The sequence below is a fragment of the Prunus persica genome, chromosome G6, assembly GCF_000346465.2.
Source record: "Prunus persica cultivar Lovell chromosome G6, Prunus_persica_NCBIv2, whole genome shotgun sequence".
In the NCBI taxonomy this organism is placed as follows: domain Eukaryota; kingdom Viridiplantae; phylum Streptophyta; class Magnoliopsida; order Rosales; family Rosaceae; genus Prunus; species Prunus persica.
In genome coordinates, this window is record NC_034014.1 from 24231835 (window position 1) to 24250887 (window position 19053).

General features: G+C 36.8%; 4 protein-coding genes across 10 annotated transcripts; 1 reads left to right on the top strand and 3 right to left on the bottom strand.

The window, feature by feature from the left end:
• On the top strand, positions 2665 to 5757 carry LOC18772351 (protein MODIFIER OF SNC1 11). 2 transcript variants are annotated; one of them, XM_020566929.1, is made up of 6 exons: positions 2665 to 3190; positions 3628 to 3708; positions 3823 to 3963; positions 4125 to 4185; positions 4294 to 4351; positions 4507 to 5757. In XM_020566929.1, the coding sequence occupies exons 1-5, from the start codon at positions 2850 to 2852 to the stop codon at positions 4327 to 4329; spliced, it is 660 nt and encodes a 219-aa protein (XP_020422518.1). In that variant the 5' UTR covers positions 2665 to 2849; the 3' UTR covers positions 4330 to 4351; positions 4507 to 5757. The 2 variants fall into 2 exon arrangements, with proteins under 2 accessions (XP_020422518.1, XP_007205864.1); XM_007205802.2 differs by having other exon boundaries at positions 2680 to 3190; positions 4291 to 4351.
• On the bottom strand, positions 6187 to 8612 carry LOC18772806 (probable protein phosphatase 2C 38). Its single transcript, XM_007207844.2, has 4 exons — positions 7638 to 8612; positions 7178 to 7545; positions 6827 to 7063; positions 6187 to 6700 (listed from the first exon to the last, which is right to left on the bottom strand). Exons 1-4 carry the CDS (start codon positions 7936 to 7938, stop codon positions 6494 to 6496), a joined length of 1113 nt encoding a protein of 370 aa, XP_007207906.1. The 5' UTR covers positions 7939 to 8612; the 3' UTR covers positions 6187 to 6493.
• LOC18774795 (nuclear localization sequence-binding protein) lies at positions 11489 to 14923 on the bottom strand. Of its 6 annotated transcripts, none has more exons than XM_020565125.1 (5): positions 14749 to 14923; positions 13738 to 13931; positions 13545 to 13665; positions 12943 to 13391; positions 11746 to 12814 (listed from the first exon to the last, which is right to left on the bottom strand). In XM_020565125.1, exons 2-5 carry the CDS (start codon positions 13770 to 13772, stop codon positions 12544 to 12546), a joined length of 876 nt encoding a protein of 291 aa, XP_020420714.1. In that variant the 5' UTR covers positions 13773 to 13931; positions 14749 to 14923; the 3' UTR covers positions 11746 to 12543. The 6 variants fall into 6 exon arrangements, with proteins under 6 accessions (XP_020420717.1, XP_020420714.1, XP_020420715.1 ...); XM_020565126.1 differs by lacking the exon at positions 14749 to 14923 and adding an exon at positions 14152 to 14405; XM_020565124.1 differs by lacking the exon at positions 14749 to 14923 and adding an exon at positions 14061 to 14145.
• Positions 17568 to 18853, bottom strand: LOC109949970 (E3 ubiquitin-protein ligase SGR9, amyloplastic). Its single transcript, XM_020567161.1, has one exon. It carries the CDS (start codon positions 18687 to 18689, stop codon positions 17862 to 17864), a length of 828 nt encoding a protein of 275 aa, XP_020422750.1. The 5' UTR covers positions 18690 to 18853; the 3' UTR covers positions 17568 to 17861.

Sequence of the window (19053 nt, forward strand, 5' to 3'; positions counted from 1 at the left end):
TTGTTTTCCATTCATACTCAAAACAAACATGGGAAAGGAAATAAAGTGAAATCTCTCGGTTACTTTCCCGACATTACCAAACGTGGGAAATGAATCTTTTATTCCTATTCCTTGGGAAATAACATGGGAAATGATTTCCCCTCAAATCCATTCCGTGAACCAAACGGGGCCTTATGAATAATTTACCAGACAATATTTTTTTTTGGAATAATGCTACTTTTATCACATTTTTATACCACATTGTCATACCACCTTATGTGATAGATGAGGTGTACAACCATATCAATAAAAAAGTGTTAATAAATCATAAAATAAAATAAAATGTTAAGGGCATGTTTGGTATTCAACTTGAATCCAACTTTTTAAACATAAAAATAGAATTTGAGTCCAAAACAAAGAAAACCTGTTTGGTAGCCCTATTTTTGAAAACTCAAACTCAAGAACAACTCAAAAACATCCCAATTATTAAAAACAAAAATTTTCTTTTTTTTTCTTTTTTTTTTTTCAAACAACCCACTGTGCCTCTCTCCTCTCTCTTGCTCTTTACCTTTCTCTCTCCTCCCCCTCTCCACCATTTCTCTATCTCTCCTCCCTATTCTGTATATATCTCTCTCCTCAATGACGGAGTCAGGATTTTATGTGTGGAGGGGCCAATATATTAGGGTTTAAGGTTGATTTCTTTCCCAGTGTTAAGCTTGTAAATAAATAAATAACCGATTATCTTTAATTTCCTATTTTCTTAAATATACTTGTGAAAGAAAGATTTGATTGACTGTTTCTTTTAATTTTTATTAATTATGTTAGTAGAATCTAGGAGTAAGTTTGCCATATTGCTAAGAAAAGAGTCTTTTAATTGGAAGGGGAAATGTAAATCCCTCTTTCTCTTTATTGTGGGGGGCCACAAGCATTAATTTAATATATATATATATATATATATATTGTCCTAAGTTGTACAATGTAAAGGCAATATATATACTATTTCAGAATTTTGGGAGGGCCAAGGCCCTTGCAGGCCCAAGCACACCTCCGCCCCTGTCTCTCCTCCTTTTCTTTAGGCCTCTCTCTCTCTCTCCCTCCTCCCATTCTCGTCTCTTCCTCTTTGCCTAAGATTTCCAAACTTACATTTCCGACAGAATCAACATTGCAATGATAGTCAGTTTAGGTTTAAGGTTTTCTTTATACCTAAGTCGACGATCAAAAGCGACTGGAGGTGGCCGGATTTTAAGGTTTTGCGACAAGAAAATCCTTGATTTCTCCGACGTCGGTTTGGGTTTTTCAATAAGGTATGGGGCCGGATCTTTGGCGGAAAAGATAGAAGAGAGGTTGGCGAAACTTTTTCATGAAGGGACCCCTGCCAATGGTGGCCAGAGATGGTCGGACTGAACTGAGAAAGCTCGGCACCAAAAGGGTAATTTTTGGGCTGTTTTTCCAACTGAAAATTTGAGCTATCCTTTGGCTAATTAGGGTCGGATATTTTATGGGTTTTGTGAAGGAGGATGTGAGGAGTGTTTTTCGTGATGGTTGCGGTGGCAATAGAGGTTGGATGACGTCGAAAAATGGGTTGGAAGTGGTAGCGCCATTGTTCACACACGAGAGAGAGAGAGAGAGAGAGAGAGAGAGAGAGAGAGAGAGAGAGAGAGAGAGAGAGAGAGAGAGAGAGAGAGAGAGAGCTAACTGAAGTACATAAGTTATGATCTACGGAAGTACAGTCATCTTTCTCTCCCAGCCCATTTTACAAAAATTATGGTTGTGCCACTGTACTTCCATAGATCATAACTTCTTCGTTTTTAGTCGAAATTGAGCCTACCGCCTGTCTACAAACTCACATCGGCGAGCTCCATGCAACGGTGCAACTCAATTTCTCAAATTCATTTATGAACAAAAAGTGACCAAAATATCCCTATCCAAGGACAAAATTGTAATTTGAAAAGAAAATGTTTTCAAGAATTCAACCAACACAAGTTCTCAAATTTTTAAGATTTGAAAACAATTTTCAAATTGCATACCAAACAAGTTTTTGAATCTTAAAAATAGATTTGAGAATTCCTTGTGTTGTAAAAAAAATCAAAGTTTTTGAGTTCCCTATTTGAATAGGATACCAAACGCCCTCTAAATTAGTTTTAATTGATGTGGTTGTATACCTCATCTGCCACATAAGGTGGTATGGGAATGGGGTAAGAGTAGCATAAATGCCTGTTTCTTGAATCTATCTTTTTAAACTCAAAAACAAAATTTGATTCAAAAACAAAGAAAACCTATTTAGTAACCCTATTTTTAAAAACTCAAACTCAAGAACAACTAAAAAACACCCCAATTATTAAAAACAAAAAACATATGTTTTTTTTTTTAACAACTCACAAGTTCTCAAATTTTTAAGATTTGAAAACAGTTTTCAAGTTGCATACCAAACAAGTTTTTGAATCTTAAAAATAAATTTACAAACTCCTTATTTTTAAGAAAATTAACATTTTTGAATTCACTATTTGAATAGAATATCAAAAACCGTACTTTTTTTTTCTTTTTAATAACCAAATTGGGACCGACAATAAAATCCGGTAACTTGCAAAATTAAAAAAGCTCAGTAATTTCATACCAAAAAACAAATCCGGTAATTTCATAAATTAGTTGGTTTGATTGACCAATCAAATTACACCGCGCTGGGTATAAAGGGGGAAAATATCCCCCAAAACATCAGACGCTTCTTGTTTGTGCTCACTATTCGACTCTTCACATTCACAACCAGCTAACCCACACCAAACGGAAACTCTCTCTCTCTCTTTGCCTCCCTCCCTCACCCTCTTTGCCGCACTTCTACGCAGTCTCCGATCCCCAACCCCTCCAGTTCTCCAATGGCCACCGAAACGCAGAAGCTCAGCGACACCAACCCCGCCCTAGAGAACCCTAAGAAAACCCTAGACCCTTCCCCCATCCCACCCACCGCCACCAACCCAGATCGACCCGAAGACCCGCCTACTGACACTCCCTCCGATCCGGCTCCGTCGTCCGAGGTTGTGTCCGAAGAGAACGGTTCCAAAGCGGACTCTGAGGATCCGAAGACCGCTGCAGGCTCTGAAGCCGGTGATGGCGCTGCCCCTGCTAACTCTATTCAGAAGAAGATGCGCCGAGCCGAGCGGTTCGGGATATCTGTGCAGATGACTGAAGAAGAGAAGCGCAACTCTCGGGCTGAGAGGTATTGGGATTTGATTTTCTTTTGGGGGTGAATTTTTAGGGTTAGGGTTTCTTGGGCTTTCTGTTTTTGTTTCAATTTCCGTTTGGTTACTGGGAAAACATGGTGTGAAAGAGTAGAAAAATAGATTATAGCAAAGGGAACGCAGCTGAGTTCATTGAGTGTGTATGCACTATAAGCAGTGTTAATATTATTTGATAAGAAATAAAATAGGTTGTGATGATTTTATTAATCGAAAGATTATGGCACTTGAATTACCAAGCAATAGGGGGCTAAAATCTCATATGCTAAGTGGAGTGGCAGGGTGAAAGTTTAGTTGTGGTCAAATTTCATGTTTGAAATATTGTTTACGGAGGATGTGACTTAATTTTTAATCTTTATTTCTCTTGTTTTCTGGTAATTGTGTTTCTGAAAGTGTTGGCTTACCTACCTTATGGCAGGTTTGGCACTGTTTCCACATCTCATGGATCAGAAGCATCTAAAAAATCAGAGGAGCAGAAGAGAAAGGCTAGAGCAGAGAGGTTTTGTTTCATACATCTATTAATTGAGTGCTCATACAGAATTCTTGAATTTGAAATTGGAAATTTCTGGTTGTTTGTTCTGATGTTGTTATTAATCTCTTTCTTGGTTATCAGGTTTGGGCTTTCTGGTCCAGCTGTGGCGGGTGATGAGAATGCAAAGAAGAAGGCTCGTCTTGCTCGATTTGCACCTATTTCCAAAACCGATACTAAAACTGATCCCATGGAAGAAGAAAAAAGGAAGGCAAGGGCACTCAGGTATGTGTCAGTGCATGCTATTTACCTATTGTGTTAATAGATCATTTAAACATTTCTAGTAAACTACTCAAGGATTGATGCTGATATTTCTTTAGATTTTCAATAGAGTATTTTTTTTCGTTTATTTTAATTATTTTAAATCTTTAATGTTATCTTTCTAGGTTTTCAAAGGCCTCAACAGGTTCTCTTTCTCAAGTGAATGACAAGGGAAATATCGAGCCGGTAAGACCCTCTTAGTTTGACTGCTTCTGAGAATCTTTTGAATAAGAGTTTTTTCTTTGTCATTATCTTTCTTCTAGTGCTGATTATTTTATTTTTCTATATTAGAAGGCAGCCATAGCTGGCAGTGCTGGCGGAGGGGTTTGAAAAGAAGCGTACTTTCCTAGTAGTAAGTTGATTTTTATATCTACTTTGGGAGTTATCGAACCAGTTTTATTTTCATTTTCATTTTCCTCCCCTTGTACATTAGTACAGACAAGTTTTTATGCTTTTTCTATGGGCTTCTTTAACTTATCCTGTACCTTGTTTTGATTTCTTTGGCAGGTGTAGAAATCTAACATTTTGTGGTTCCCTCAGAGGCTTCCGTACCCATCACTACCTCTGATTGTATGGATTATCAGGCGCAGCATTTTCCCAACAGTGGATAGATATCATTTACAAGTCATTGAACACAGTTTGGTGGCATAGCGGAGCTTTATTTCATGCTTGTTTTGGATTCCTTTCAATTTACTCGGTGAGGCTTTGAATAATCAACAACTACCTACTTAGTGTTAACTTACCCTGTTATCAAGAATGTCAGAAATTCAGTATTTACGACCAAGGGAAAATTTAGTATTGGATGAAGCTTTTGCGGAAAGTATTGGGTGGCTACTCACGATGCAGTGTTGAACAGTAATACAAAGTTGGTTTAAGTCCACATCATCTGATCTGTTACTAATTGTGTTGCAACGTGCTGTTAATCACATCATACTGAGATGTCTGGATTTTAGTGTCTTAATTAATCAATCTGTCATACTAGTTATTGTTGGTAGGATGAGTGGTGATAATATATTATTTAAAAAGCAGAAAAGTCTAGCCCGCATGCACAGTTGAGGATGGCTGCAATCATGAAATTCACTAGGTAGGCAGATCTCTAGTATTATACCGAGCTCTGTATAATTTGTTTCGTTTGTGTTAGTTTAATTCATGGGTTTTTATATTTGCAGTTTATGTTTTTGGTTTTCTTATTGTATGACGGAGCTCTTATTATGGTTCTATCAGTAATCCACTATCACTTCATAATGCCACTGGTTTGGATCAGATGAGATGTGTAGGCATATGCTACTGAGTACTGCTGTTCAACACTGCCATGAGAAACATGTCTAAAATAGGTTTTAATTGAGTAGATGGTAAGTTTGTTGGACGGACTTCTTTTTATGTATTAGCTATTCGTATTTGCTCCACAGAGGATTTACCTAGATTTTATTGTTAGAATTTCTGATATTCTTGGTTTGCCATTTCGGGTGGGGTAAGTGAACGATTTGGAGGTGGTGGTTGATTTTCTTAAGCCTTGCTGGGTGAATCGTGCAATCTACAGGTAGGACATTGGGAATGGATTGTACTTTTGACATTTTGGTCAGTTTCTTGTTTAGTAATTTTTATATTTTGTATATGAAGCTTCCATTGGAAAAGAATGTAGAAACAAACATCCACCTTATGTGGAAATTCATGTTTTGTATTATTAGCATAATGTGGATGGAAGACCTTTTAACTAATTTTTGGAGGGAATCAGAAGATGTTAGTTTACATTTTCCAGTTTTGTTAAGTTATCAAATTGCCTTGTGATGTTCTGTTTCTCATCTGAAGTTTTTTAGTCGGAGTTGTGTTTGTATATTTCTTTTGTTCTGTTGGTGGTATTGCATGTTATGTTGAAGGGCTGGGAAATATAAAAATTGAGTTGAATTAACCTTTAATATTTCGCACAATTTCCATCATAATTTTTACTTCACAAATTTCTACATGTTTCATACCCTCGATATTCCTGTGAAGATTGATACGTTGAAAACTTTGTACACCTTTGAACGTAAAGTTCTTAATTCACTGAAAATTGAAAATAAACGCGAAGAAGTAGGTGTACCATTTTGAGTCGAATTAAAACTTGGGAATTAGGGTTTTAATTTGCTGCCTTCAACGTTTGCATAACAAATGAAAGCGAATATTGACCCACACAAAGAAAAAAAAGAAAAAAAAAAAAGTTAATGCGATTACATATACTCCCAAATGATTAGTTATGGGTTTTTTTTGCCTACAACTACGATAGGAAGATCATCATTTAACTTATAAATTACAATTTACAAGAATTAAACCAAGCCCCTATGACTTTGAGTTCTTCTATGTGCCAATTACAGAAATATTTTGGTAAAACCCCTCATTGCAATTGCCAAAAGCATCTCCCTCCTTCAGCTTCCACTAGCTGCTATATTTGAACAAAGGTTTTTTGGGTTGATTTTCTTCACCACCAGAGGCTGGAGATGAATAATTAAGCACCAATCTAGATGTCGGGTTTTAATGAAAATTGAGGTTTGCGTGGGATGGCTCCACCTTTCAATCTTGTGCTTAGAAACACCACCACAACACTGATGTCGTCATGAAAATGTCTTCTCACTCCTCTTTCAATCTTTCTCAAGTCCGAGTACCTCACTTCTCTCTTCTTGGCTGCTTCCTGAAGTGCAGCTTCAACAAGCTTCCTCGCTATTCCCTGCATAACCAACAAAACATAAGCTGTTCATCAACCTCTATAGAACCCAACTCTTTTTTCGAATTTTTCGTGTAGGAGAGTTGATTAAAAAGGATGGTTTTTTTTTTTCAAAAGCATTTTCCTTACTTTACGTGGGTAACTATTGACAATGTCCACAGCCTCCTGGTTGCTGAGATGCTCCCACAGACCATCAGAAGCAAATATGAGAAACTGATCTTCAGGGCAGAGTTTAAGCACCGATATGGACGGTTCGGGGATGAGAATTGGCTTGAGGAAAGGTTCAGGCAGCCTAAACTTTAGGGGTAGAGGCTCTCTGTTGAACTCTGCGTTCTTTAAATATGCATCACCAAGGGATCTTGTAACCTGCAATGAGATTTGAATAAATCCTACTGACTTCAGCAAAAGCTGAAAGAGCACAACAGCTTAAAAACCAATACATAAAAACAAACTTCAAACAAAACGAATTTAGACCACTACCTGTATGAGGCCCTTCACACGCCAAACTCTGTGCCTCAAAACCACAATATTTGGATCATATGGATGCATTGACTTGACCTCATCTCTCACAGATTCTATACTTGCATTGTGCTCTGTAGATAATTGAATGGCTATAACCTCTTTCGTCGCCTTTTCTATTTTTCCTAAAACCACCCGAGAGTCCCCAACATTTGCTGTGTAAAGCAGTCCATTGCAAAGTATCCCAACCAAACAACATGTTCCTGCAGATGCAATCTGTGGCTTGTTTAACCACTTTTTCTTCACCATGGAGAGAAAATTCTCCTCTGTGGCCAAGTAAGCCTTCTTGATAACATGTTCTGATATGGCCCTATGCTCAGCTGCAATTCCTGCTTTACCATTTAGTGTTAGAAAGAAAGGGCTTAAGATTGAACAAACATCAAAGCAATCAAGAGGGACATTTATAATTTTTGAAACATACTCTGAAGATTGCAGAAGAGATTTTCATTGACATATGTTGAAGCCTCAGGCCCTCCATGCCCATCATAGACACCAACAAAGGTCCCCACAGGACCAGATTTTGTTGAACTCAAGGGACCGGATTCAATTTGGCTTTGATCCTCCAAAACGGAATTGGCTTGAATGACAGCCATTGAAAATTCTCCCCAAGCATGCTGCCCCAAGTCCTTGTACCACAACAACCCATCAACACGTCCACTGGCTTCACCGCCACAACGCCGAGGTCCATCATCAACTGCAGAGGGTTTCCAACAGGACACCATTTTTTCAAGCAACCACTTTATATGATATGACAAGAATATGTATCATCATCCAAATGAGCCAGCAACCCGAAAGTTCATCAAATGAAGATCAAGAGCAAGAAGTAGGCTCAACCCCAGCTCTAGTTTTTGTTTATGTTTCAAAGCCACAACTCCATTCTCAAGTTTATACCCTTCAAAACCAGACACCATTAATATGAACAAAACTCAGATAAAAACCAAAAGGGTATGGGGCTAAGTCAAGTCACAAATGTGTCTTGGGACCGGAAGGCAGTAGTATAAATGTGAGTTCAGAGAATATGGAGGCCTGCTGGTTCTGTGTATCTTGAATTGGGGTTAAATACGTTTGGTTTTTTTAATGCGTGCCATGTTTCAGGAGCAGACTTAGCTGTAAAAGCACATAGAGACTTGGAAATGGCAGAGGTTGGTCTAAGATCAGAGTGATCAAAGGGAGCACTGGATAAGAAAAGGGTTTGGAGTTTTTCGACAGAAGATCTTCAAATTGTTGTCAGATGAGATCTAAGATGGGCAATGAAGAGAGATTTCGAGCTACAAACTCTGACATTGTTGTTCCTCCCTAGTGTTTTTTTGTTTTCTTATGTTTTTGTGGCCTAGTGGGTTTCTGAGACTTCCCCATTCCATGGCTGAGATTTTGAGTTCCCTGACCTTTATTAGAAGTAAACCATCATTTTAGGCAATTTTTGCTCTTCTTATTAATCTTTTATTTGGGCAATGAGAAAAACCTTCACGTCCTATCTCATTAGGTATGAACTTTAGAGTACAAATCGCCGTAAAACACATGTACATCTTTATTTATTTATTTATAACTTACCTCTTTTTTTTGGTTGAGTGGAAGTACCTAACTTTCATAGTCATTTGGGACCCTTGCCCTTAGTGGATCTTGCACTCTCATATTTGACCTTTTGTTTATTGAATAATCCAAGCTCTATCTTTTCAGCACAACTAGGTTTCCCTAATCAAACCATTAATTAAGTGATGTGTTCTAAAGTTCAAACACAAATTTATTCTCTCTTGAAGCAATAATAACTTTGTGACAAGAACCTAATTTTCATAAGCGAGTTTAAGCTGGCCAATGGTTTCAATCCAGACCATGTTCAGTTTCTAGAGTCTTTTTCTGTGATTGCTCCTTCAGTTTGCAGAGTGCAGCATTACTATAATGAAACTACTTTTTCATTGTATTTCGTCTGCAACTTCTAAATCTAGTCTTTTTTATTATAAACAGATTGAATCTTTTGTGTTCGGTAAAGTTTGCTGTTATATTATGGGGTCTGTTGTTCTTGATGGATGGCCTTGGTTGGTAGCATGCATGTAGAGAGAAGAAATGAAAAACTCTGTGGTCCATGCTCCCATGCTCTAGCTTGGTTGGCACATCGATTTCATTCAATTACACCCTGTTTGTGGATGGAGGAGGCCCCTCCAGACATGCATGGAGGTTCTACTTCAAAAGGATGGAGGAGGCACATGAATTGATTATAATTTATCTGTTTCCATTTAAAAGAAAAAAAAAACCAACGTTAGACTGCTGGTTGCCTAATGTGTGTGTACCTTTAAAAACACACGACCGCCTTTTTTTAATTAATGAAAAAGGAGATTCAAACTTGAAATTTCTTCCAACGTTGAGAAGTGAAGTACCATTAGACTAAGATAACAAATAATACTTATCTAGATATCATCTTGATATTAGGTCAATACTATCAATATTGTCCCATTATTTCAATAGAAAACAGTCTTAGATAGTCTTTACACGATAATGTCTATATTGTCGATTTGCTACGGTAATATTGCTATTTGAGAACTTTGCAACAAAATGAAGGTATTTGATAATATTTTCCTTTTTCCTTTTCTAATTTTTCCGTCTTCACTTGAATTATGTCTAAAAAAAATTAAAATATTTTTTTTAAAATAAGTGATAGTCTAAATTACAAGGTGAATGAGGTTTCTCACATACGCTATCAAAGTGTCATGCAGGTTCGAACTTAAGACCACAAAATGCATAACTATAGAATTCATGAGCATGTATGTACCAAACGTCACACCATCATGAAAGTGCAAACACTAATTTTACTATTGGGCCAATGCATCAAAACCATGGTCATGCCCCTTTCGCATAACATAATCTTAATGTCCACAAATAAACAAAAATAGAAACGTCATAATTATAAATAATTAAATTTATACACAAACAGAGAAGCTGAAGTTGACTGTAGGCATCTGAGTTTTCGTTGCAAGTTCAAAGCAAAAAGAATGGATCCATTTTCTTTGCATCACGAGAAGAAGATGAGAGGCCCAAAATATATCGTGGTACACGCACTCCACACCAATAATGGAGCCACAAATGCATGGTTTTTTTTTCTTTTCAAATTTTTTTGCACCGACTTTTATTCTTAAGATTATATCAAAGTTGCTAACGGATCTAACCCAATAAAAAATGACTTTAATTTACAAACTAGTGATATCATATTCGAATTTTCATGTGTGTGAGAAAATTCTTCTACTCATTCCTAGCTTTGGCCACACCAAAAAAAGATTATATCAAAGTTTTATTATTTCATGTCCACCACTATAAATAAAGCCACTGCCTAATTTACACTACTGGTTGCCGCTCATTTCAAGTTTTCTTACCAGAATTTATAATTGCAGTTCAACCATATGTGGCAAACCCTAAATTTTAGCCCTAGATTATCTATCAGTCACGTTTTGTTTTAACTTTAATCTCGGCATGTGGCGTTCGGGGATTGGCTGCTTTTTTTGGACTAATAAGCTCTCTCACTTTTTAATCTTGTGGTTGTGTGTGTGTGTGAGTCTGAGATGTGTGGCTCTCTTTAGGGCCAAACCAAGCCTTCTGTTCTGTGTGTCATCCATTTGTGAAATTATCGGTCACATTCTCAGTTGCCTTCTTTTCTAGACATTCTGAAAATAACTTGTAAACATGGAACTTGAACTTGACCCATCAATTTACCAAGGTTTATTTGGGTTCGTACTTGAACAGTTTTATATATACGAATATTATTTTTGGCCCCTTCAGTGTATACAGAGTAGTAAACAACTGTCTCTTGGTATAATGATACTTATCTTTCTAATGTTAGAATAATTCATAAATTCAAATCTCTCTCCTTCTCGTTGTTTAAAAGAAAAAATGTGTCGATAAATTACGCGAAGGCGTATGCCGATTATATTAGTAATGTGGACTCTTTGTGGTCAAATTAGGCTTGAGATATGGATGAATTGTTACCATATTAAATTTAAAGCATATATAAGATCAAATATCGGTAGACAACCATTGAAAAAATCCACGGTTTTATATATGGCTAGCTTTGTCCACATTTGCGAATTTTTTTTTTATTGTATAAGACCATTTTTGTTTGAGTTTTTTTTAGTCTGAATAAGTACTTCATTAAGAAACGCCAAAGCAACGCAAACAATGTGAGTGGACTGATAGCGCTACATTGGTCAACACAACATATTTTTAATTAGAAAATTTCACGTATCATAACACGAATGAATTAGAAACGCTATGTTGAAAGGTAATATAACTGTATGCAAAACTCTCTCTTCAGAAAGTTCAACATGTTATAACATGAATGAATTGCTAAGCACCACAACCCACAAAATCTCCAATTGTTGAATTAAGTATTTGGAGATCACTTCAGTTACAATTAATTAAACCGAATGCCGTCTCGAGAGAATACTTGTACACAAAATCCATTGCATGTGTGCAGAAGCACTCTTGAACATGTGATGGGCTGCATGTAATCCAAAGCGCTGACTCAACTGCAAACCACACTAAGAGAAGATCCATGTCTTGTGTTTAGCAATCCTTGTTCTTTTATGGGCATTTTTCACACCATGCAGAAATCTTAGCACAGAGCCCAAACCAGTCATTACTTAAATCTTTTATGGGCAGTACTGTTCAGCTTAATTATTAATTAAATCTTACCAGATGGCTTCACAGAGTAAAAACTCAAATGGCTTCCTTTTTGTTTTGTTTTTTTTATTACATTAGGAAGAAAGAAATCCTAGAGTTTCAATTCTGGGTGTCAAGCAGGGAAAGGAAGAAGGTCACAACCACTGTGGTAGTCTTGCATTTGGCCAATAACTTCCAAATTTAAGAACTTGGATTAAAAAAGAAGAAAAAAAAAAAAAAAAAAAGAGAACCTCTAGAACCAAATCTATCCAAATCATCATATACAGGCTCTCTTATACATGTGTCAAAATTCAAATTGATTTTCTAGCAGACCAGAGACCAAGCCAACAAATGTAGAGAGCTAAGGCCAAATCTCAACAAAAAAATCTTAAGATATACAGGTCACAAGAATCAAGCTGCCATATCCAACCACCTCCCAAAATTCAATTTTCACTCAAGCTACAAAAGTTTATTAGAGAAAACCAAAAGAAGAATAGGGCCAAAAGTAGGGACCCAGATCGAAGCACCAATGGGACATCAAACCCCACAAATTCACATGCTCTCTGTGAGTGAATTTAACCAGTTGAATTAACTTTATTACCCACATACACAAATATTAATTCATATAATATACTTGTATATAGTACTGATTATTTCATATAAAAGGGATGTATACATTATTATTAATTATTACTATTTGCATGTTTGAGTTTGATCAATTGGCCAGCTCTAATTTTATTTATTTTCTCCATTGAGCTTTGAAGATTTTCTCTGATATTCCTGAGATCATCAAGAACCTGTCTAACACTTTCACTAACTGGCTTCAATTCAGTGCTGGTGTGACAGGTAGCAGGCATACTGGCAGGTACTAATGCTAGTGTATTATCAACATAATCCAAGTGACCATTCTCATAATTCTCAATCTCTGCCATTGAAGATTTTATGTTTGAATAACTGAAACATTTGCCAAATTTTATTTTAATTAGCTTAATTAAGCAAATCCCAACATGGAATGCCAAGAACATTTTTAAGTACACACACTAAGCTTGAAAGAACTTCTCAGGTTAATTGGACTTGCATACCTATTTTCATCATTCTTTGAATCTTCAGATTTGTGAGTTGGGTTGTGGCAAAACCCTTCTGGGGAAGGACATCTTATGCTAGTACTTGAACTGGAACTGGAAGCACTGATACTTTGAGGAGTTGTGTTTTCTTCAGTGAAGAGACTTTCATGGCTTTGCTCAGATGTGGTGGTGTCTGCTACACTTCGATCAAAATTTTCTGAGGTTTCTGACTCTGTGACGTTGGATTTGGGTTCATGGGCTTCTGGATCATTGGAGCCTGCTGATGAAGTAGTAGTGGACTGACTGCAAGATATTTCACTGTTTTTGGAGGAACTTGACTGTTGGGATTCTACTGATGAGGATGAAATTTTCAAAGATTCAAGCTTTCTCTTCAAAAATTTGAGCTTCTTTTCAGCTCTGTCCTTCAATTTGATCTCTTCATTGAGCTGGTTCTTTAGTTCCATCAACTGTTCTAACCCCAACAATTTAAAACATTATAATGTGAATGTGACAATACATAACTGTTTCTCTAGTCTAGATTTTACTTAAGAGTGAGTATAAATTTTTGAAAGAAAAATATTCAGTGCCTTCAATAACAGTAATTAAAATTTGAAAATTACCTTCTTTCCCATGAGTTCTGCATCCTCTTTTGCAACCCTTGAAGCTTGTCTCTCTGCAAGCAGCCTTCCTCTTAGGCACTCTAAAGTCCTCAAACCACCGTCTCCTTCCATCTTCCGATCACTGGGACAAAACCCACATCACATTGTCAACAATGGCGAGAGAGAGAGAGAGAGAGAGAGAGAGAGAACCCACCTCCATTTTCCATCTTCCTTGCTAGTAGCAATCATTGTCTTTCTACTTGATCTTTCAATGCAGCAAATTCTTGATCTCAATCTTCAGTATTCAACTGTACTTAAAGAGCCACTCTTCCCCAACTATATATTCAACTCTACTCAAGAGCCACTTCCACCTCTTCAAAATTCAACTCTGCCCTTTTTGATGAAATCCTAAGAAAAAAAGAAAACTTGAAATGTCCCTTCTTGTTATTTTCTGGTGGAGAATCTAAACTTGGCAAAAACACAGATGCCACAATCAATGTTTAGAAAACCAAGAACAGTAGTGTCTTTGCTCAATACCAGGTGGGAGATATTTCATTTACAAAAGAGACACTGCCTCTGTACTTCAAAGTATGTTGTTGGTAACTGTGATCATCTGCCAAAGTCTTACCTGTTCATTTATGCCCTCAGCCAAAAGTTTATATGGACACAAAATCATTTATTTCGTTGCCTTGGTTTTAAGCACTTGACCACTTTTGTTAAAGTTGTGCACCTAAACCATGCCCCATCCTTTGTCCTCACTCCTTACATTTCTTTTAGGCCACTTTCCCCTTTTTTTACTCGGAGATCTTTCATCACTGATAAGGCACTCAATGCAAAATCATATTAGGGTTCTGATAATTCTACCATATTGTTTTTGTTTTCTAATAAGCAGAGAATTTAGACCATTTACTGTATTAGATGTGTGAGGACCATTTCAGTTTTGGCTACAGACTTCATTTATTGATTTGCAGGCTTCTGATATTATATATGAATAGATCTAAAAATTTGAAAATAGATCTAAAATTTTGAAATTTGAAGGGACATCAATTATACAAGTAAATGTTCTTGATGCAGCTATTTGTGGCTGTTACTGTCATGTGATTTTACTGAATTGTCCTCATCCTCCGCCCACCTAGCTCATGGTATTTTGTTCACATTATCTGTCATATATAGTTTTCTGTTTCTGACATAAACAATAGCACAAAAACTAAAACAGTGTGTTTACCTGTGTAAATTGGACACTAGTTGAATATCAAACAATACAATTTGCAGATGAATCTTTGTTTCTCTGTTTTCTTGCTCTCCCCAGTTCGAGCTTCATCACAGATCCTTGAGCTTCCTATTACAAGTGTCATGCATTAACATATATGATGCAGACATATGCAATGTACACTCACATGCACCAGCATCTTGGAATAAATGTTAAAAACACCCCACTTCCATTTTTAATTTGTTTCTTTCTTGGGTCAAATTCCGAATTTGTTTTCTAGATGGGATCTCCTCAAAAAATTGACACCACCATATTCTTGGGTAGGTGGCTGCAACACCTTCTCTTTCACTAGAACAATTTAGAAAACACCACTGGCCAAGTCACCATATCATGTCCAATTGTGTATGCTTTGGTGTAAAAATTGAAATCATTGTGTTTCATATATAATAATTCATAAAAAATGAAAGGTGAACATTATTTCTGTTTTAAGGGTGTCAAAGTAATTAGGCTTGAACTGCACTCAAAGAAATGACTAAGCATATTTCTTTATTAGATCATGCGCCATCAATACATCTATTTACCAAACTTCATCTTTCTCTATTGAATATATGATGAACAAGAAGGCAAGAGCTTTAAGCACACTCATTGTCATTAACTGGACTGGACCACTACAAATTATTGTGAGTGGGGGCCTTTGGTTTGGCACAGTGGATTATCCTTCCAAGTTTTTCATGATTTCAACATCAATCCAGTTGGAAGAGCAAGAAGGGTCCAGAATCAATATATATGTTTTGAAAAACATTCCCATAGCTAAACATGTTGTTTAGTCTCTTGAACTTGTTTATGTGTAAACATTCCCACACCTACGATAGGCTTTCAAATGCTGCATCATTTGCTCCTAATAAAGAAGCTACCTATAAATGATTTTCGTGATGGTGTTATGGATAAGCTCAGGCTGCAACATTTGCTCCTAATGAGGCTTAAACTTATTTAGTTATCTTAAAATGCTGCAACAATCTCAAGTAGTTTAGATTTCTAGTGTCCTTGTTAACCGGGTCTAACCCAGTGGAAAAGGGCATTGACTTGCAGACTAGTGGTCTAAGGTTTGAACTCCCATGACACCTTAGTAGTGTATGTGTGAAAAACATCCACCTTCCTTATAATTTAGACTATTGTTTGTACTTTATTTATAAATAAATAAAAACTAATCTCCCTTTTTCCACCTCTTATAAAAACATCTTTAGCTGTTGTCAGCTCCAAGCTCCATAAAACCATAAGCTCTTGCATTGGTTTTGGGCTTGTGGAGTGATTTTGGGCTCATTTTGTTGTGGTTGAGCCTAGGTGGACTTCATCGCCTAAAGTTTTCTAATAAATGGCCAACCTGAAAACAGAGCCCTTTCACATTTTATGGATTTAGGGGGATTTGGTTTTTTATTGGCTAATAATTTCATTTTTGGTCAAAAAATGTTTTCAATCTTAGGACCTGACCAGATTTTATTTTATGGGGTTGGTTTTAGCGTGTCCAAAATCTCCACTTGATTTAATCGGTGTTGTGTCAAGAGTCTCAGTTGGATCTGAACTTAGGTGAATTATAATTTTTAGGTCCCAATTGGGGTTTTATTTTTATTGTATGTGTGATTAGTATATGTTGCAAATATAGTCATTGCGAGACCAATCAAAGGAGTAGTTTCCCACCTAGGAGTTACTTTACCATATTCTGAATTCAATGGTGTCAATAAACTCACTGCATTAGTTCGTGAGGAATGCTAGCAACCTTCTCTCTAACCTTCTCTCTAACCTTCTCTTTTGGACCTTCTCCCTTTTCTTTATGACAAGTGTCATTTTTCATACACTTAAAACAATGACATTAATGCATCACAAAATTTAGTTTTTGTTTTCCAAGTTTACCATTTTAAAATGTATTGGCTTTTATATTTCCTTCAATTTATTCAAATTTTGTTATAACTTCTTTAGCACATTATTTAAAAAAATAAAAAAAAATAAAAAATAAAAAAACGTCATATTTTTTAAAAATAAAAATAAAGTTTGTTTCATGACATTGTTATCATCTTTATTTTGTTTTTAACAAAACACGCGTTCTCTTTGAAAAAATTAAAAATTAAAAAACACTTCAGTTTTTATTTTCTTATTTAATATTTAACAAGCTGGTAAGAAAGTTATAAAAAAAAATTAGCTTGTTATTAAAAAAAAATAATACATTTAATAAGGGTAAATTTGGAAAACAAAAACTAGTTTGTGTGATGCATTAATGACATTGTTTTTAGTTTAAGGAAAGTGACACTTGTCATGAGAAGAAGGGAGAATGTCCAAAAGAGAAAATTAGAGAGAAGGTTGCTAGCACTCCCCTTAGTTCGTTTGGGGCGGCCAAATCAAGAACTACCCTCAACAATTCTTCTATATGTTTTCAATGCAATTTTCAAGTCTACCCTCAATTGCCAATGACCAAATGTTTTATAATGTTGAAAGCAATTAAGGGATTTGAAATTGCAAATAAATATAAATAAATAAAAGAGAAATGCGTCATGTTATTGGAGTGGATTATATTTCATGACCCTATCCACCCAATTATGACCATTGGCTTTTGATAAATACACACATAAAACTTAAAAACAAATTATTTCCCAGTATGCTTATTATTAGCTACGAAACATCTGTTTGGCTCTCGTAGTCTCATTATTAGCTACGGAACTCATCTACATATTCCTATAGCCCCAAACCACATGCGTCAATATCAAGTATTAAATATGTGTGATTCTCTACACCCATTCATCACATCCATGCAAATTGCAATCCCCCCATATCCTAAATAAATATCTTCACAGCCAGAAAATCCATAACCCATTTGATTGAAACACGTGTTCATGATCACCATATACTATTACATATACAACTTTAAAAAATTAAGGTAAAAGATTGCTTCGTACTAAGTACAAACTAATTTACACTAATTAATACACAATTACTCGACAAGGACTAATTTAAGTGATTAAGAGTAGTTATTTCTCTATCCGAAAATTCTCCCCTTGTATGAAGAAAAATACACAATCGTACTGGAATTAAGTTAAATCCACTGAAGATTGGTACCCGATCTCAGCTAATCAATGCCCTTAGATTAAACCCTTTTCATTACCAATCTTGACCAGAACCTCCAACAGCCGTTGGATCTCCCCAAATACATCATCGGTGGGAAGCCTAAATCTACAGCATGGACAAGTGTTCCTCTTCTTCAGCCACCGCAAAATACACATCCAATGAAACAAGTGCCGACATGGCAATTCACACACATCTCTGTTTTCTCTCATCTCCTCTTTACATATCACACACTCACTCCCCCCACCTCTCACCTCCACCGATGGCAGCGCCACCACCACCGCCGGCGACGCCGCCACCTCTCTCCCCACTTTCCCGCCATAGCAAAAACCCATCACACTGACAAATCTCAAGCACCTCGTCAGCACCTCAATGTAAGAAACCAAAGCCGACCCATTATAGACCCCAATGCCTGACACCGTCAACATGTCGTCAGAGTACAAGTTGCTCAGAATTTCGCGCCATTTTGATGTTGGTGCTTGGAGGGCTTCTGGGTTGTGCTGGTGTACATCGCAGAGCAAGAGGAGCAGCAGAACAGAGTCGAGGTCTCGTTGCTTGACACGCCGCGGTGGCGGGTTGGGTTGGAAGTGGAGGGTGAGATGGTGGAGGGAGGAGAGGAGGTGGTTGGCGATGAGGAGAGTCTTGTGTGGGAGAGAGATGGAGTTGAGGCGGTGGAGGGTGAGAGAGAAGAGGATGGGAGAGGAGAGGAGAAAGGAGAGGCGGAGGAGGTGGTGGTGGGTGTGAGAGAGGATGGTGTGGGTAAGATCTGAGAGTTGGGGTGGGCTGAGTGTGGCCAGAGCAGCCATGATTGTTGTTGTTGTTGCTGCTGTTGTTGTTTCTTCCATTATGGGATCGTGTGCTTGGACTTTCACCTTTTAACTGTTTTTATAGTGTGTGGAAAAGGTTGAGGAATGTTGTGGCTTTTTATGTGAATTTTGGCTGGACTAGTTTGGTCATGGTGGTCTCTTGTTTGTGATGACCATTATGCCCCCTTGAACTTTTGTTCTAGTCTTGTGCTAAATGCTGTGGATTATTATGTAGCCACGATTTTTGTAATGGATCAAAAACTTATAAATCATGGTCCTTACATTCACATTATATCAGCTTCCATTTGTCATTACATGCTGTCGATTTTGCATTGATAATATTTTTTGGTACAAGTGGAGGTTTGTTTTGTTGTTAAAATTTGAAAGAGGAAAAAAAAAAATG

What these genes read in the sequence shown, in the direction of transcription:
- LOC18772351 (XM_007205802.2), top strand. Translation starts at nt 2,850, where the DNA reads ATGGCCACCGAAACGCAGAAGCTCAGCGACACCAACCCCGCCCTAGAG. An exon ending in AGGAAGGCAAGGGCACTCAG is followed by an intron (nt 3,964 to 4,124) that starts GTATGTGTCAGT and finishes TTATCTTTCTAG; the next exon opens with GTTTTCAAAGGCCTCAACAG. An exon ending in ACAAGGGAAATATCGAGCCG is followed by an intron (nt 4,186 to 4,290) that starts GTAAGACCCTCT and finishes TTTCTATATTAG; the next exon opens with AAGGCAGCCATAGCTGGCAG.
- LOC18772806 (XM_007207844.2), bottom strand. Translation starts at nt 7,938, where the DNA reads ATGGTGTCCTGTTGGAAACCCTCTGCAGTTGATGATGGACCTCGGCGT. An exon ending in GTGTGAAGGGCCTCATACAG is followed by an intron (nt 7,064 to 7,177) that starts GTAGTGGTCTAA and finishes ATCTCATTGCAG; the next exon opens with GTTACAAGATCCCTTGGTGA. An exon ending in TCAATAGTTACCCACGTAAA is followed by an intron (nt 6,701 to 6,826) that starts GTAAGGAAAATG and finishes TTGGTTATGCAG; the next exon opens with GGAATAGCGAGGAAGCTTGT.
- LOC18774795 (XM_020565125.1), bottom strand. Translation starts at nt 13,772, where the DNA reads ATGATTGCTACTAGCAAGGAAGATGGAAAATGGAG. An exon ending in AAGGAAGATGGAAAATGGAG is followed by an intron (nt 13,666 to 13,737) that starts GTGGGTTCTCTC and finishes GTTTTGTCCCAG; the next exon opens with TGATCGGAAGATGGAAGGAG. An exon ending in TCAAAGAATGATGAAAATAG is followed by an intron (nt 12,815 to 12,942) that starts GTATGCAAGTCC and finishes CAAATGTTTCAG; the next exon opens with TTATTCAAACATAAAATCTT.
- LOC109949970 (XM_020567161.1), bottom strand. Translation starts at nt 18,689, where the DNA reads ATGGAAGAAACAACAACAGCAGCAACAACAACAACAATCATGGCTGCT.